The 15,391-nt window shown below is 45.2% G+C and overlaps 1 protein-coding gene across 3 annotated transcripts in view; it reads left to right on the forward strand.

Moving 5' to 3' along the window:
* TMEM192 (transmembrane protein 192) overlaps window positions 1-13,635 on the forward strand; it is a 33,750-nt gene extending 20,115 nt beyond the window's left edge. For all 3 annotated transcript variants that reach the window (XM_002720555.5, XM_017350134.3, XM_017350135.3), the window contains 2 exons: window positions 6,365-6,467; window positions 9,723-13,635. In XM_002720555.5, coding sequence (XP_002720601.1) covers window positions 6,365-6,467; window positions 9,723-9,861 — 242 coding nt within the window. In that variant the 3' untranslated portion in view covers window positions 9,862-13,635. The remainder of the gene's footprint in view (window positions 1-6,364; window positions 6,468-9,722) is intronic.
* Window positions 13,636-15,391: the final 1,756 nt, after the last annotated feature.

A 15,391-nucleotide genomic window follows, 5' to 3' on the forward strand; every position in this document is an offset into this window, starting at 1 on the left:
TCATGTCTGTTCAGTGCTGTAAACTGGGCGTCGTAGTTTAGAGCTACGCATATAATTCAATTAGCTTCTTACTTTTTGGTATCTGTGCAGCTTATGTTTACTGCCGAGAGATGCAGCCTTCAGTAAAGTTTTAGGTGGATACATTGGAAAAACTATTTTCTATGATACCTCCTAAGGCTCTGTGACATAGAAGGAGGTGACAGTGTCATGGAAATGCAGGGAATTAACATGGGTAAAATGAGGCAGGGCATTCGGCTTAGCAGTTAAGATGCCATTTGGGATGCCTGTATCCCATATCAGAGTGCCTGGCTTCAACTCTTGGCTCTGCTTCCAGTTCCAGCTTCCTGCAGATGAGCAGTCTGGGTGGCAGCAAGTGATGGCCCAAGTACTTGGGCCCCTGCCATCCGCATGGGAGGCCTGGATGGAGCTTCCTGTTCCCTGCTTTGTCCTGGCCCAACCCTGGGCCATTTGGGGAGTGAACCCATAGATGGAAGATCTCTATCTGTCTCTCTCTCTTTCAAATGAAAATAAGTACATAAATATTTTTAAAATGCATATTATAAAAATGTAGTCTGAGATTTATTTCTCTAGGATTTACTCCATTAGTTTTAAAGGATTTTCTATAATTAATTATGCTTTAAGTAATACAGATACTATTTAAAAACAGCAACAAGACCCAACCTGAGCCCATTTAAAGGGAGCTAGAGAAAGCAGATGCTGTAAGAGTTCTCGTGGCAGTGCTGTGGTATAGCGGGTAAAACCACCACCTGCGGCACCGGCATCCCTGTGGGCGCTGCTGAGTCCTGGCTGCTCCACTTCTGATCCAGCTCGATGTTAATGGTCTGGGAAAGCAATGAAGGATGGCTCAAGTGTTTGGGCCCCTGTATCCACATGGGAGACCAGGAAGAAGCTCTTGGCTCCTGGCTTCAGAACAGCCCAGCTCCAGCCGTTGTGGCCATTTGGGGAGTGAACCAGCAGGTGGAAAATTCTCTTTCTCCGTTCGTCTCTCCCTCTCTATCTGTAACTGTCTGTTGAATGAAATAAAATCTTTAAAATAAAATCCTCAGAAGAACTCAGTTTTACAGTTGGGCACAGATATACAAGGCTGCTTCAGAAAGTCCACGGAAAATGTCTATTATGATAAAAAGAATATTGAAGACTTTGTGCTAAAATGAACTTATTTTTAATCCATTTTTCCCATGAGCTTTTTGAAGCATCTTGCATTAGTTACATGACACCTAAATTTGAACAAAAAGATAGAATTTCTTCATTAGTATGCAGCGTTTATTTGGTCCATTGTCTCCCAAAGTTAAAAAATATTGTTTTTGTCTATAGTTAAAGACATAGTAACATATTTCATGTTCATTTACATTAATTTTTAAATGTTTTATATGAATGAAATTCACCATTCAAAATTGTCTTTTTAAATCTCAAATTGATAGACTCCCTACTTTAAGAATATCTGATAATCCATAAGTCAGATTTGCAAAATAAATGAAAGATTATTTGTATAAGGAAGGTTTGTAATTATTATAAACTTATGTGATACAGGGTTTATACAAATACAGCATTTCTTTAGGAGGTTTAATGTGACTACTTTTCTTCTACCTTCCCAGTGAAAGGCTTACCTCTTTTTTAAGTATTTATTTATTTATTTGAAAGGCAGAGTTACAGAGAGAGAGATTTTCCCATCTGCTAGTTCATTCGCCAAATGGCCACAATGACCAAAGATGGGCCAGGCTGAAGCCAGGAGCTTGGAACTCCACCTGGGTCTCCCATGTAGGGACAGGGATCCAAGAACTTGGGATATCTTCTGCTCTCCCAGGGGCATCAGCAGGGAGCTGGATTGGAAATGGAACATCTGGGATTTAAACATTTGTTTAAACAGTTTCCTCTTGTTCAGCATTAATTTGCCTTACTGCCTGTACATGGAAAAATGGGAAATAAAATTTAGTTTCAGAATACTAAATTTCATTACCTCTCCATTCATTTAAAAATAAGCCGGGGCCAGCAGATGATGACCCCAGTACTTGGGCCCCTGCCACCCAAGTGGGAGACTGGGATACAGTTCCTGACTCCTGGCTTTTGCCTGACTTACCCCAGCTATTAGAGCCATTTGAGGAGAGAACCAGTGGTTGGAAGATCTCTCCTCCTCTCTTCAAATAAATACATAAATGTTCGAAAGAAAGAAGAAGCAGAGGACTCCATTCCTGCCACAGTTACCAGCCTTTCAGCAGCCCCAAAGTTGTGAGAGCTTCAGTGTGGATCAAAGAACACACAATGAACAGGTCGCTGTGGCCGTGGTCTTCCGACGGTGTAGCACACTCGCTCTGCTTGGCTTAGGGTTTTCACAAGCGGGAGATTCTTTTTCCATGTGGTTGGCCTTGGTGTTGTTGTTAGACCTGATCTAAAAGCTGCTGAATGCATCCAAGTGAATTTATTTATTTATTTTAAAGATTTATTTTATTTATTTGAAAGAGTTATAGAGAGAGGTAGAGGCAAAGATAGAGAGGTCTTCCATCCGCTGGTTCACTCCCCAGATGACTGCAACAGCCAGAGCTGAGCTGATCTGAAACTAGGAGCCAGGAGCTTCTTCCAGACTCCCACGAGGGTGCAGGGGCCCAAGGTCCTGGGCCATCTTCTGCTGCTTTTCCAGGCCATAGCAAAGAGCTAGATTGGAAGTGGAGCAGCCAGGACTCAAACTGGTGCCCGTATGGCATGCCAGCACTGCAGGCTGGAGCTTTAACCTGCTGTGCCACAGTGCCAGCTCCCAAGCTTAATTTATTTTAAAAACTGCAAAAGTTGGGGTGGGTATTTAGCCTCTGGTTAAGACACAGTTAAGGAAACCTGCATCCCACATTGAAGTGCGTGGGTTAGACTTCCAGTCCTGGCTCCTGACAGCAGCTTCCTGCCAGTGCAGACCCTGGGAGGCAGCAGTGGTGACTCAAGTAATTGGGCTCCTGCCACCCACATGAGAGACCTGGATTGAGTTTCTAGCTCCCAGCTTCAGCCCTGGCCCCACCTGGGTTGTTGTGGGCATTGGGGGACTAAACCAACAAATGGAAATACTCTCCGTCTCTCTCTCAATAAATAAATAAATAAACACTTTTTTAAATGACCAAAGTGAGTCTGAAAGATGGACATATTCATATTGTCAGACAATGTGTACGTTTTTAATTTCTGCCCCTTAGTTTTGATAATACTGTATAACTGTTATCCCCTTTCCCCCAATTCAAGAAATTTCTAAGTCTAAGAAGTAAACACATCCCAGGGTTTTTTGGTTATTTAGAAATTACACGGGAGACACCATTTTAGGGAGAAATGATATGAACACACACAGCTGGTGTCAGATTGACAGGCAGCCCCCACCTTACTGGATCTTCCTGTGACAGTGGACACAGCTGGTCACTCGCAGCTTGAAATGGGCTCTGCCCTTGCTCCGGGACGCACTGTTCTGGCTTGGCGAGCCCCACTCGCCATCCTCTTTATTCAGCTTTGCCGCGTGTCCTCTGAGACCCGTCTGAATAAGCCTCAGGGCGCGTCTCTCTCTTCTCTAGCCTGGCAGGGTGGATCTCATGTTTTGTGCCCAGTTCCGTTTGAAGCTTCACGTGCCTCTCATTTCCAGCTTTCCTGGCCTCTGGGTGAAGGTCAGAGGCTTCTGGTTATACGTCTTCACTGTGTTCTTTAGGCGCAGTACTGCCTGCTATTTTCCTGGTTGTTTCTGGTGGTGCCCTAAAAATCTCTTAGTCTTTCCAGTTCTTCATCTTTCTTCTTCAGCTTCTTCCACCTAGTTCTCAGCCACTGTGTGTAACAGCACTGGAGTCCGACAGCTCCTCAAAGGAAGTTTGCAGTTGCACTCCTGCCTGTGTATCCCAGAGAACTGGGAACACAACCACACAAAACATGGATGCGAATGGTCAAAGCAGGGTTATTCATAAGAGCCAAGAGGTGGACACTCCCAAAACGTTGTCGGGATGAGTGACCTGTGTGTGTGATTTTCATACAAGGGAGGAGTGTTCTGCAACCAACAGGGAATGAATAGTGAGTGAAGTTACTATAGACCTGGATGAGCACATGAACCTTGAACAATTATGCTAAGTGAAAGAAGCAGTTACAAAAGACTTCATAATTCTGATTCCACATATGTGAAATGCCCGGAGCAGGCACATCTGAGGAGACAAGTGGTTGATTAGTGGTTGCTCAAGGCTGGCTGGAGGGAACCTCACTTGAGGAGTGACTGCTAATGAGTACAGGTTTCTTTTGCAAGTAATGAAAATGTCCTAACATTTATTATGGATATAACAAGAGAGCAGAACTCTTTGATATCTTGAAACCACTGAATTGTATACTTTAAAAGAGTGAATTATTTACTTGAAAGGTAGAGTTACAGGGAGAGAGAGGAGAGACACACAGAGATCTTACTCCCAAATGGCCACAATGACCAGAGCTGGGTCAGACAGGAACCAGGAGCTTCACGCAAGTCTCCCACGTGGGTGACAGGGGCCCAAGCACTTGCATTCGTTTCCCAAGGCTGTGCAACAGAGCACTGTGTGGCTTAGCAGACACTTATCTTCCTGCAGCCCCGGAGACCGGAAGTCCAAGATCAGGGTATTAGCAGGACTGGTTTCTACTGAGGACTCTGTGGGCTTACAGCTGCCTTCTCCCTGTGTCCTCACAGCCTTTCCTCTGGGCATGCTCTTATAAAGATGCCAATCCCGTTAGATTAAGGGTCCCACCTTGATGACTTCATGCAACCTTAATTACCTTCTTAAAGTCCCCATTCTCAAATATAGCCACACTGGGAGTTTAAGGCATGGACATGTGAATTTTGGGGGCAAGTAATTACCCCATAGCACGATCTCCCAAACACTGCCTGGTTCATTAGTGGCCTCCAAATTGCCGAAGTCAGAAACCCAGGTGTCACCCTGGGCTCTCCTCCCCTTCTCCCCCTTACTCTCCAAGGACTTGATAGGATTAGCAGTCCATCAGTCATCAGTCCTGTGCAGTCCACCTGCCTCTCAGCTCTGTCTTTTTTCCATTGTCACTGCTACTGCCTTGGGTTCTCGTCATTCCTTGCCTGGATGATTCCATTACAGTTTCCCTCTCTGTATCCTCTAACTCCTGCCAGTGTTATCTTGTTCCTAGAGAACTCAGGTCATTAACAGTGTCCCTGCCCGGAGTTTTCTCATGGCCTGTGGAAGAGAAATATGGAATCTGAGTGTGCAGGAAAGACTGCACAGCCCATCCCACCCGCTCCTCAGTGAAGGTGGTGGTGTCTTTCCAATGACTGCCAGTGGCTTTAGGGTAAAATCTGCCTTGGCTCATGTCGTGTTCCCTCCCAGCCCTCCAGCCTCACCCCTTGTCTGTTCCCTGCATCCCCCATGGGTCCCCTCCCAGCCCTCCAGCCTCACCCCTTGTCTGTTCCCTGCATCCCCCACGGGTCCCCCTCCCAGCCCTCCAGCCTCACCCCTTGTCTGTTCCCTGCATCCCCCATGGGTCCCCTCCCAGCCCTCCAGCCTCACCCCTTGTCTGTTCCCTGCATCCCCCACGGGTCCCCTCCCAGCCCTCCAGCCTCACCCCTTGTCTGTTCCCTGCACCCCCCACGGGTCCCCCTCCAGCCTCACCCCTTGTCTGTTCCCTGTATCCCCCACGGGTCCTCCTCTCAGCCCCCCAGCTTCACCTCTTGTCTGTTCCCTGCATCCCCCATACACACACAGGTTTGTTCTCAAGACTGAAAGCATTGGTTCAGGCCCTTCCTGCACCCGAAACCCTTTCTTCTCCACTCCCCTGCTCTGTGTGGTTAATCCCCCCCCCCCCCATGTTTCCCTCCTCCTCCTGTTGAACCTGCCAAGTCAGCACCGGCTTTCCAGGGATGGTGACTCCTTGTGCAAGCTTGTTTAAGTGACTTTTCCTACTGTCTTAGAATGTAGACTTATTATCTGTATTGTCCCTAGGCCTCTAGCTCCTTTATAAAGTAGTGTCAGTGGTCATGATTCCTGGGTAGAAGCCTGGTAAGTAAAGGACTTGACTTTTGCATTTATGTAACATAGGAGGAGTAAGAGCACCCACCCCATGGTGAAGAGCACCCAGGTGAATCAGTAAAACCACATCTCGCATTGGGTGTGCACAATGAAGATCAGCTGTTTTTATATTACTCTCATATTTTCTGTATTTCCAGAGCTTAGTACAGGCCTGACAGGTGCTGACACATTTGAGCATGTTAATAAACCCATATATTTACTTCATGCAACACTTTTATGCCTGTTAACTTATCTGAACAAAAATTAATGTAATTTGAATAGATGAAAATAAAAATTTTTCCGGGAATTGATAATGTTGACTGATAATGACTTTCTTGTTTTAGAGAAAATTAGAAAATTTAATAGAGCCAAACCACAGCCTGATGTACTTGAAGAAGAAAAAATCTGTGCTTACCCCGGCAACATTACCTCAGAGACAGGATTCAGGTAAGGTTTGGGTAGGATACAAGATAAGAGGAAGAAAAGACTGTTTCCAGGGTGGCCATTTGGCCTCGCAGTTAAGACGCAGGTTGGGACACCCATGTGCTACAACTGGAGTACCGTGCCTGGTTCCACTCCTGTCTCCAGCTCCCTGCTGATGCAGTAGTGACAGCTCAGGTAAGTAGTTGGCTTCCTGCCACCCACTTGGGAGATGAGTTCTGGACTCCTGGCTTAGGTCCCAGTGGGGTGCCATTGCAGGCACGGGGGAATGAACCAGCAGATGGGGCTTGCTGTCTCCATCTCTCAAATTAAGTAGTAGTTAATTCACTTGAGGATTTTCCCCCTCTTGGTAATCTAGAAACTGTTCTAATCTTGGAGCTTGTAACTTTCATTTGTACCTTCACGGTTAGGTCCGGTTTGTGTAATATGTATTCCTTTACCTCATATGGTTAACTTTGAGGTAGCAAGATTCATTTCATGGCCTTCCTTTAATTTTAGAACCTGTATGAATTGCCCCTTTGAAAATGTATCTGGGTTTGAAAATTTGAGTACCATCAGTTAAAGGCTCTGGGTCAAGCTACACATACTTACCTCATCCTTTCTCCAGGCTTTTCTGGATCGTAGTGAAGGAACAGAAAAGGCCCCACCACTCGCACTTACAGAGGAACTGAAGGAGGAAGGGGCCGCCAGCGCACGAGTGATTTCTGAGTGAGGAGGGGACAGGCATTTGGCCTAGCAGTTAAGACTAAGCTGTACATGTCCCACGTTGGAGTACCTGGGTTTCACAACCAGCAGTGGGTCCTAACTTCACCTTCCTGCTAATGTAGACCCTGGGAGGCAGCAGTCGTGGGCTCATAATTGGGTCTCTGCCACCCATGTGGGAGACCTGGATTGAGGTCCAGGCTCCTGGCTTTGACCTGGCCCGGTCTCAGCCATTAAGGGCACTTGGGGAGTGAACCAGCATATGAAAACTCTGTGTATCTGTCTCTCTGCTTTTCAAATGAGTACGTTTTAAAAAATGTGTAGAGTAAGGATAGTGGATGCAGGAGCTGTACTTTGTATAGTGTAGGACAGAGCAGCTGCAATTGGAGGATACAGAAAAAGTGAGAAGTGTTAAGAGGTGGCCATTCTTTCTGTGGAGCCCTGAAGGCCTTGGGACTCAGAAGTAAGCAGAATGCCCCAGGGAGTGAGAGAGACACTTCCCCCTGTCCTGCTGGAGCCAGGACAGGGAGCCAGGACAGTAGCTGAAAGCATACTGGAGAGTCATCCCTGTTCGTGGCATCCATCCTCAATCCCACCAGGACAGCCTGAAGACCTCCGACAAACAGTGCGTCCTCAGTGAGTAGCCAACCTTAGGGGAAACAAAAAAGCAGTCCCAGGTGCTTTACCATGTTAAGTGGTGAATGTTTGCTGTTACTTTAATTGCTAAGACCAGAGAGTTTATGTAGCTTGTTAAGGTCCCACAACCAGGGAGTTGCAAAGGCAGGATTGGGATTCAGAAGGTTTTTTCCAGCCCATGCCTGTCCCCCAGTATTTATAAGCTTATGTCTTTTATTTTTTTCATATGGGGCCATTTTATACACAGTACTGTTCACCATGAATACATTTCACTTATCACCCCTTGACATTTTCCCTTTCAACATATAAAGGATAAACAAATACATGCTTACTGTGTTTCCTGGATAGACCATCTGTAGTCACAACATTAAAAATTCATCTAGTATTTTTTTTTAAGCTTTTTTATTTATTTGAAAGAGTTAGAGAGAGAGAGAGGCAAAGACAGAGACAGAGAGAGGTCTTCTGTCTGCTGGTTTACTCCCCAAGTGGCCTCAATGGCTAGGGCTGGGCCAGGCCAAAGCCAGGAGCCTTATCTGGACCTCCCACGTGGGTGCAGGGGCCCAAGCACTTGGGCCATCTTCCGCGGTTTTCCAAGGCTGACTAGCAGGGGGCTGGGTTGGAAGTGGAGCAGCCAGGACTTGAAGTGGCACCCACATGGGATGGCAGCACTGCAGGCAGCAGCTTTACCCACTACACCACAGCACCAGCCCCCATCTGGTATGTATTTATAATTATCATTACTATGTCTAGTACTCATTTTTCAAATGTAGAAGAAAATTCAAAGTATTTTATTTGAAAGATTGATTTTATTTATTTGAATGTCAGAGTTTACAGAGAGAGGGACAGAGAGAGAATCTTCCATCCGCTGGTTTGCTCCCCAAATGGCTGCAAAGCCAGGAGCCAGGAGCCTCTTTCAGGTCTCCCACATGGGTGACAGAGACCCAAGCACTTAGGGCATCTTCCACTGCTTTCCCAGGCATGTTAGCAGGGAGCTGGATCGGAAGTGGAGCAGCTGAGACACTTATCAACTCCCCTAGGGGATGCCAGTGTTGTAGGCAGCAGCTTTATCCACTTTGCCACAACACTGGCCCCTCAAAGTATTTTATAGATTTTTTTGAATTCTTTCTTTGATTTATTTGAGAAACAGAGAGCTCTCACCTGCTGCCGGTTCATTCCCTAAATGCCCACAACACCCAGGGCTGGGTCTGGCCTAAACCAGAAGCCAGGACCTCACTCCAGGTCTCCCAAGTGGGGGCAGGGACTCCGTCACCTGCTGCCTCTCAGGATGTGCACTAGTAGGAAGCTGGAACCAGAAGTAGAGCCAGGAGTGGGACCCAGGCACTCCCACATGGGATGCCCATCTTCCAAATGGTATCTTAATCCCACTAGGCCAAACACCAGTGCCTGTGGCCGACACTTCTAAGGAGTGATACCAAAGTGGGTGAAGAGTAGTGAAAGAAGGAGTTAGATTTGTATTTTATTTTATATTCTTGTCTATTTTAATTTTTATCAAATGAATAAAGGGAAAAATAGTGCTATACATTTTTTAAAAAATGCTTCCCTTGGTCAAAGTAGTCTGTTATAATGCTAAATCATCTATCAGTTATTGAGCAAATTTTGTCTTTACTTGTCTCTTCAAATTTTACTTAGAGTCAATGATCATACTTTAGCAAATTAAAATGCCTTATAAAATGATGATGCCATTTTAAAGTCTTAAAGTTGTGAAAGTTTTTACAGTTTCAAATGGAAATATATAAAATAGGTTTGTTTCAGAGATGGAAAACGCATCATGAAAGAGTGTTATGAACATCTTATAAAAGGTTCCAGCTATGCTGTGCCGCAAACCAGCAGGGACCTGTTTGCCATGAGACGGGTGAATGCTGGTGAATACAGGCAACCCATGTTTGTCTCGGTTCTCTGCAGGACCATTTCGAGCCTAGAAGAAGTCGTGGAAAAGCAAGGAGACCTAATAGTATACCTGAAACGACACAACGCACTGTTAAGTAAGCGACTGTTGGCTCTCACTTCCTTGGACCCAGGCTCTCAATCAAGTAGAACGTGAGAAAGTCCCAGTCGGCACACAGAGGAAGCGGGGGTGATTCGAGCTGGACCGCCTGCCCGACAGGCTGCCATAGACAGCTGCTGCTTTTGCTGAACAATGTTTTATACTTTTCCTTGAAAACATGAATTTGGTTCTGGTCTGTGTCACTGTTCAACATGCAGGGCTTCTGGATCGTTTGAGACGTATTTTGAAGATGCCCTGATAACCTGAAGAGAATGCCTGTTGTGTACATTTTGAAATAATGAACTGCTTGGTTTATCCTAGGATCAAAGGAGTAGTTTAAACATCTCCATGGTCAACAGTTTTTCTACCTGACACAAGAACCCTCTCATAGTTTGGCAGTTTATAGAGGAAAACTGACATGGCAATCTATTTTAAAAACAGGGGTTCAATCAAATAAGTTCTCTCTGTTGTTAAGTTGACGAGAGAAATCATCATTCTTGTGGGGAACGCTGTTGTTTCGTGTAGAGCCTTATCAGATGTCTGAGCTGCCTGTGTGGTACTGGACAGGCACTTAGGACAGCGGATTTAATCAGGAAGCCCCGACTGTAGAGCCACTGTGTCCCTGCGTGCTTCACTATGCAAACACCTATCGTTTTCTCTTGAGAAATAAGACGACTGCTCAGACGCAAACCAGGGCTGCCTTTGACATTAGCAGGACCTCCCACTGGCCTGGCTGAGTAATTAGAAAAGAATTTAGAACTTGCACTTTATTTTTGCCCTTCTTCCAGAAGTTGCCTTGCATTTCAGTATTGATTATACCTTACTTGGACCAATAAGTTCACATATAAGAGAGGAATCTTCTCTGGTCATAAATCTAAATAGGAAAAAAAAAAAAGACTTTTCTAAGTCTTAGAATAGACTTAAAAACGATTGGGGCTAAAATATCCAATCGATTTATATAGAGATATTAAACATATCTGATTCTTGAGATAAAATGAAGTATTTTATGAATAAATGGCATTGTTTCTCTGTTTTCTCCCTTTATGAATTTGCTGTCTGCACCTTGACGTGATACCTTCAAAGACCTTTGGTTGAAGGCTTAGCGAAGAAAAGCAATATCTGATTATGTAGGCTGTTAACCTTCTTTGGTCATTAGCTGAATAGCTGGTATTTTACTCTGAAAGCTGTACATCACTGGGGAGGCATAGGGCACAGCGGGCTGAGCCACTACTTGAGCCGCCTGCATCCCGTATCAGAGTGCCCGACTGAGTCTTGGCTACTCCTGCTTCTGATACAGCGTCCCACTAATGTGTCTGGGCAGCAGCAGACGATGGCCCAATTATGTGGGAGACCTCGATGGAGTTTATGCCTCCTGGCTTCAGCCAGGCCCAGCCCTGGCTGTGGCAGGCATTTGGGGAGTTGAACCAGTGAATGGAAGATTTCGCCCTCCTTCTCTGTTGCTGTGATTTTCAAATAAATCTATGTTTTAAATGCTATACCTAACTATACTGGATGTAACTGGACAAAGGATGTGTTCATTTGGTAATAACCGCTGTTGCTCCTGGAAGGCAGAAACCTGTTCCTTTAGCTATAGTCATTGCTGGGCCATAAAGATGGCCATATGTCATCTGCAAGCAACACAGCCAAACCTTCACGACAATGACATTCACCAACAGGAGCCAAATTGTGCTCGTGTTTTCAATTCAGAGTGTGTCCAAGTTCCTTCCCTTCTTCCTTTTCTTTTTCCCTTCATTTAGTAAGTCTCAAGCCATTGCCTTCTCTGAACATCTGTTGCTAGGTATTGGAAGAGCCTCTAAACCTTGACTTTAGCTGCTTTCCTCCTCAAAACGAACACACCAGTGGTAGGTAATTAATTCTGATTTCTTTTTAAGCTCAACTGTCATCAGTTTCAAAGTTTATCAGGGGATAAACTTTGGTTTACAGAGAAAGATACACAAAACAAGTTAGGATGTTCAAGTTCTCTTGTAGGTCTGTATAATCGCCAACACTTTTGTAAATTCAGTAGTGAACATTTCAGACAATAAATGAAAATGAAGCTAGGTATCAGAACAAGAAATAGAAAAGTAAACACAGCAATTTCTATGTAAAGCACAATTTGTGTGTCCAGTGGGCTGGTACTGTGCTAGCACTGCGGATTCAGAAGTCAAAGACTGGCTTCAGGTTACATTCCAGCCCGACAAGAGGATTTCTAGGCTCTGCACTAAGTATAATAATGGAAGGGAAGTCCAATGTACTATTAAGTGTGGGAGGGTACCCTAGGGGGAAGAGTGTTTTAGGAATTTCAGGCAAGTTAATGCGTAAGGAAGCCAGAAGCACTATTATGTAGTTTTTTGTTTTGTTTTATTAAATATTTCTTTATTTATTTGAAAGGCAGAGTTACAGAAAAGCAGAGGGAGAGAGAGAGAGAGAGAGGTGTCTTCCATCTGCTGGTTCACTCCTCACATGGCTGCAGTGGTTGGACCTGGGCTGATCCAAAGCCAGGAGCCAGGAGCTGCTTCTGGGTCCCATGCAGGTGCAGGGACCCAAGGACTTGGGCCATCTTCCACTGCTTTCCCAGGCCATAGCAGAGAGCTGGATCAGAAATGGAGCAGCCGGGACTGAAACTGACGCCCATGTGGGATGCTGGCACTGCAGGCAGCAGCTTTACCCGCTTTGCCACAGTGCCTGCTCCTATATGTAGTTTCTACCAAAAAATGTGAGGTGAGAGGTAGACAAGATCAGATCTTGAAGGGTATTGATGCAGTGTGGAGGGGTTCACACTTTCTCTTGTTGAAATCAGAACCACTGAAGGATTTCAAGCAAGGAAGTGCGGTCACTTTGAGGAGAATCCAGTTGTAGTTCAGTATGAAGATGGCCCTGAACGAGGGCATATGTAGTACCATTTTGTGAGTGTAAATATTTGTGTGTGTATATATAGAGATGTTTATCTGTATATGTGTTTTCCAAATGACAATAGCATCATGACTTAGTGTAAAATTAAAAGCGCATTATTTTTAATGGCAATATTGAAAAGTATAAAGAAAACTATTTCAACTGCCACTACCAAGGAATTGTGCCATTTTAAACAGCTTGTTATCTCATACCTTTGCCAATTGTGGGTGATATCAATCTATGTAACCTAGCCCATTTGGGTGGGTTATTACTTCAAATTGTATTTCTTTAAATACTAATGAGGTTGAGCGTTTTTCCCATGATCTCTGGCCTTTTATAAATCTTTTGTGACATGCATATTCAAGTCCTTTGCTTATTATTCTCCTGCAATATTTTTATAAAATTTCTGTCTCCCTTGATATATTAAGGGTAGTTCTCAGTTTAAATTTATTGAAAATGTGTCCTACTTTGTTTTGTTCATTTTGAAGTAATTAGCTTAGCCTAGTATGAGGAGTCAGGTTAATAGGCAGCCAGGTTGGTCCAGTGGGAAATTTAGGGTGCAAAATGCTTTCTTCCCCCCAAAGTTATCTTTTGCAAGGTGAAGAGCACCTGCCCTACTCCTTGGGAGGTTACAGTCTTATCATAAGGGTAGCAAGGGAGTGGTGACTCCACCCTCTGAGCTCCCAGTTTACTGTAAAACAAAGAGCTCTTCTAATGGCTCTTGTTTTATCATGAGCAAGCCAGACAGGATAAAAAGATTACAGATCAGGTCTCTTGATGGGTTTGTCCCCACCTTGTACTGATTGACAGTTTCTTCCTCAAAACTGTACTTAGAAATCCCACTATCACCACCCCTTTGGGTATTGCTTTTGTTGGAGCCCCCCTCCAGGCCACTCTGGCTGGAGGTCTCTGAGTTAAATAAATCTTGCTTTTAAAACATCTTGCTTTTTTTCTTTGCCTTGTCTGCTTGGAAATTTTTCTTCCATGTGAGACCAAGAACAGAGGTAATCTTTTCTCGGCTGTTTCACAGGTAACACTAGGATCAGAGACAGAATTTAAACATCTCCACGGTCTTTGACTATTTACTCTTCAAACATGGCAGCTTGGATTCTTCCACTCCCGTCACTGGTGGAAAGGTTCCTGTGAATGAATCCCCAGGCCACCGTGGCTATGGAGAGCTCCTGGTGGCTCAAGTGAATCTTCATATACCCAAGCTTCTGCTATAGGCTCTTTTTCTTCTTCCAGGATTTCAAACTAGTCAACCTTTTATCTTTATTAAAACTTTTCCTCAAGTTTCCTGTAAGGCAAGGATTCTCAGCCTAAGCGCTGGACATTTTGGGCCAGGTCAGTCTTTGCTGGAGATGGGAGAGTGACTTTTTTTTTAAACTTTTATTTAATAAATATAAATTTCCAAAGTACAACTCTTGGATTATAGTGGCTTTTTCCCCCCATAACCTTCCTCCCACCTGTAACCCTCCCATCTCCAGTTCCCTCTCCCATCTCATTCACATCAAGATTCATTTTTGGCCGGCGCCGTGGCTCACTAGGCTAATCTTCCACCTGCGGCACTGGCACCCCGGGTTCTGGTCCCGGTCGGGGCGCCGGATTCTGTCGGATTCTGTCCCGGTTGCTTCTCTTCCAGTCCAGCTCTCTGCTGTGGCCCGGGAAGGCAGTGGAGGATGGCCCAAGTGCTTGGGCCCTGCACCCGCATGGGAGACCAGGAGGAAGCCCCTGGCTCCTGACTTCAGACCGGCGCAGCGCCGGCCATAGCGGCCATTAGGGGAGTGAACCAATGGAAGGAAGACCTTTCTCTCTGTCTGTCTCTCACTGTCCATAACTCTAAAAAACTATAATAGCTAATGTTTGGAATCAGTCTAAGGGTAAAAAGGTACCCAATGGGGGAAAAAAAAACAAGAAAAAAATTATTTATAGAGCATCCTTCTGTTAATACAACTTAGAGAAAACATTTAACTTTTGGACTTTGTAATCATTCAGAAATTCAAGTGGAAAATGAATCGTGTGTCTTCCTCTGTACAGATAAGGCTAGAAAGGCATGCACTTGAACAAGGCTGTCCGTTTCTGATATTTCAGAGATATCTCATATGATCAGATGTACATTTTTTTTAAAGATTTATTTATTGGGGCCGGCGCTGTGGCGCAGCGGGTTAACGCACTGGCCTGAAGCGCCGGCATCCCATAAGGGCACCAGTTCGAGACCCAGCTATTCCTCTTCCAATCCAGTTCTCTGCTATGGCCTGGGTCCTTGGGCCCCTGCACCAACGTGGAAGACCGGGAAGAAGCTCCTGGCTCCTGGCTTCAGATCGGCGCAGCTCTGGCTGTTGCAGCCAATTGGCTTCTGATCTGAAGCCAGGAGTCAGGGACTTTTTACGGATCTCCCCCGCAGGTGCAGGGGCCCAAGGTCTTGAGCCACCATCTACTGCTTTATCAGGCCATAGTAGAGAGCTGGATTGGAAGTGGAGCAGCCAGGACTTGAACCGGCACTCATGTGGGATGCCAGCACTGCAGGCGGCGGCTTTACCTGCTACGCCACAGCGCCGACCATCACAGGTGCTTTTAAAAATGTAGAAAACAGTGGTGGGCTTTTGGTTTAGCAGTCACTATCTCTCTTGGTGTGCAGACATTACATACCACCCATGTCCCAGCTCTGCTCCTGGTTGCGGCTTCCTGCTGCTAC

The sequence above is a fragment of the Oryctolagus cuniculus genome, chromosome 8 (assembly GCF_964237555.1).
Source record: "Oryctolagus cuniculus chromosome 8, mOryCun1.1, whole genome shotgun sequence".
In the NCBI taxonomy this organism is placed as follows: domain Eukaryota; kingdom Metazoa; phylum Chordata; class Mammalia; order Lagomorpha; family Leporidae; genus Oryctolagus; species Oryctolagus cuniculus.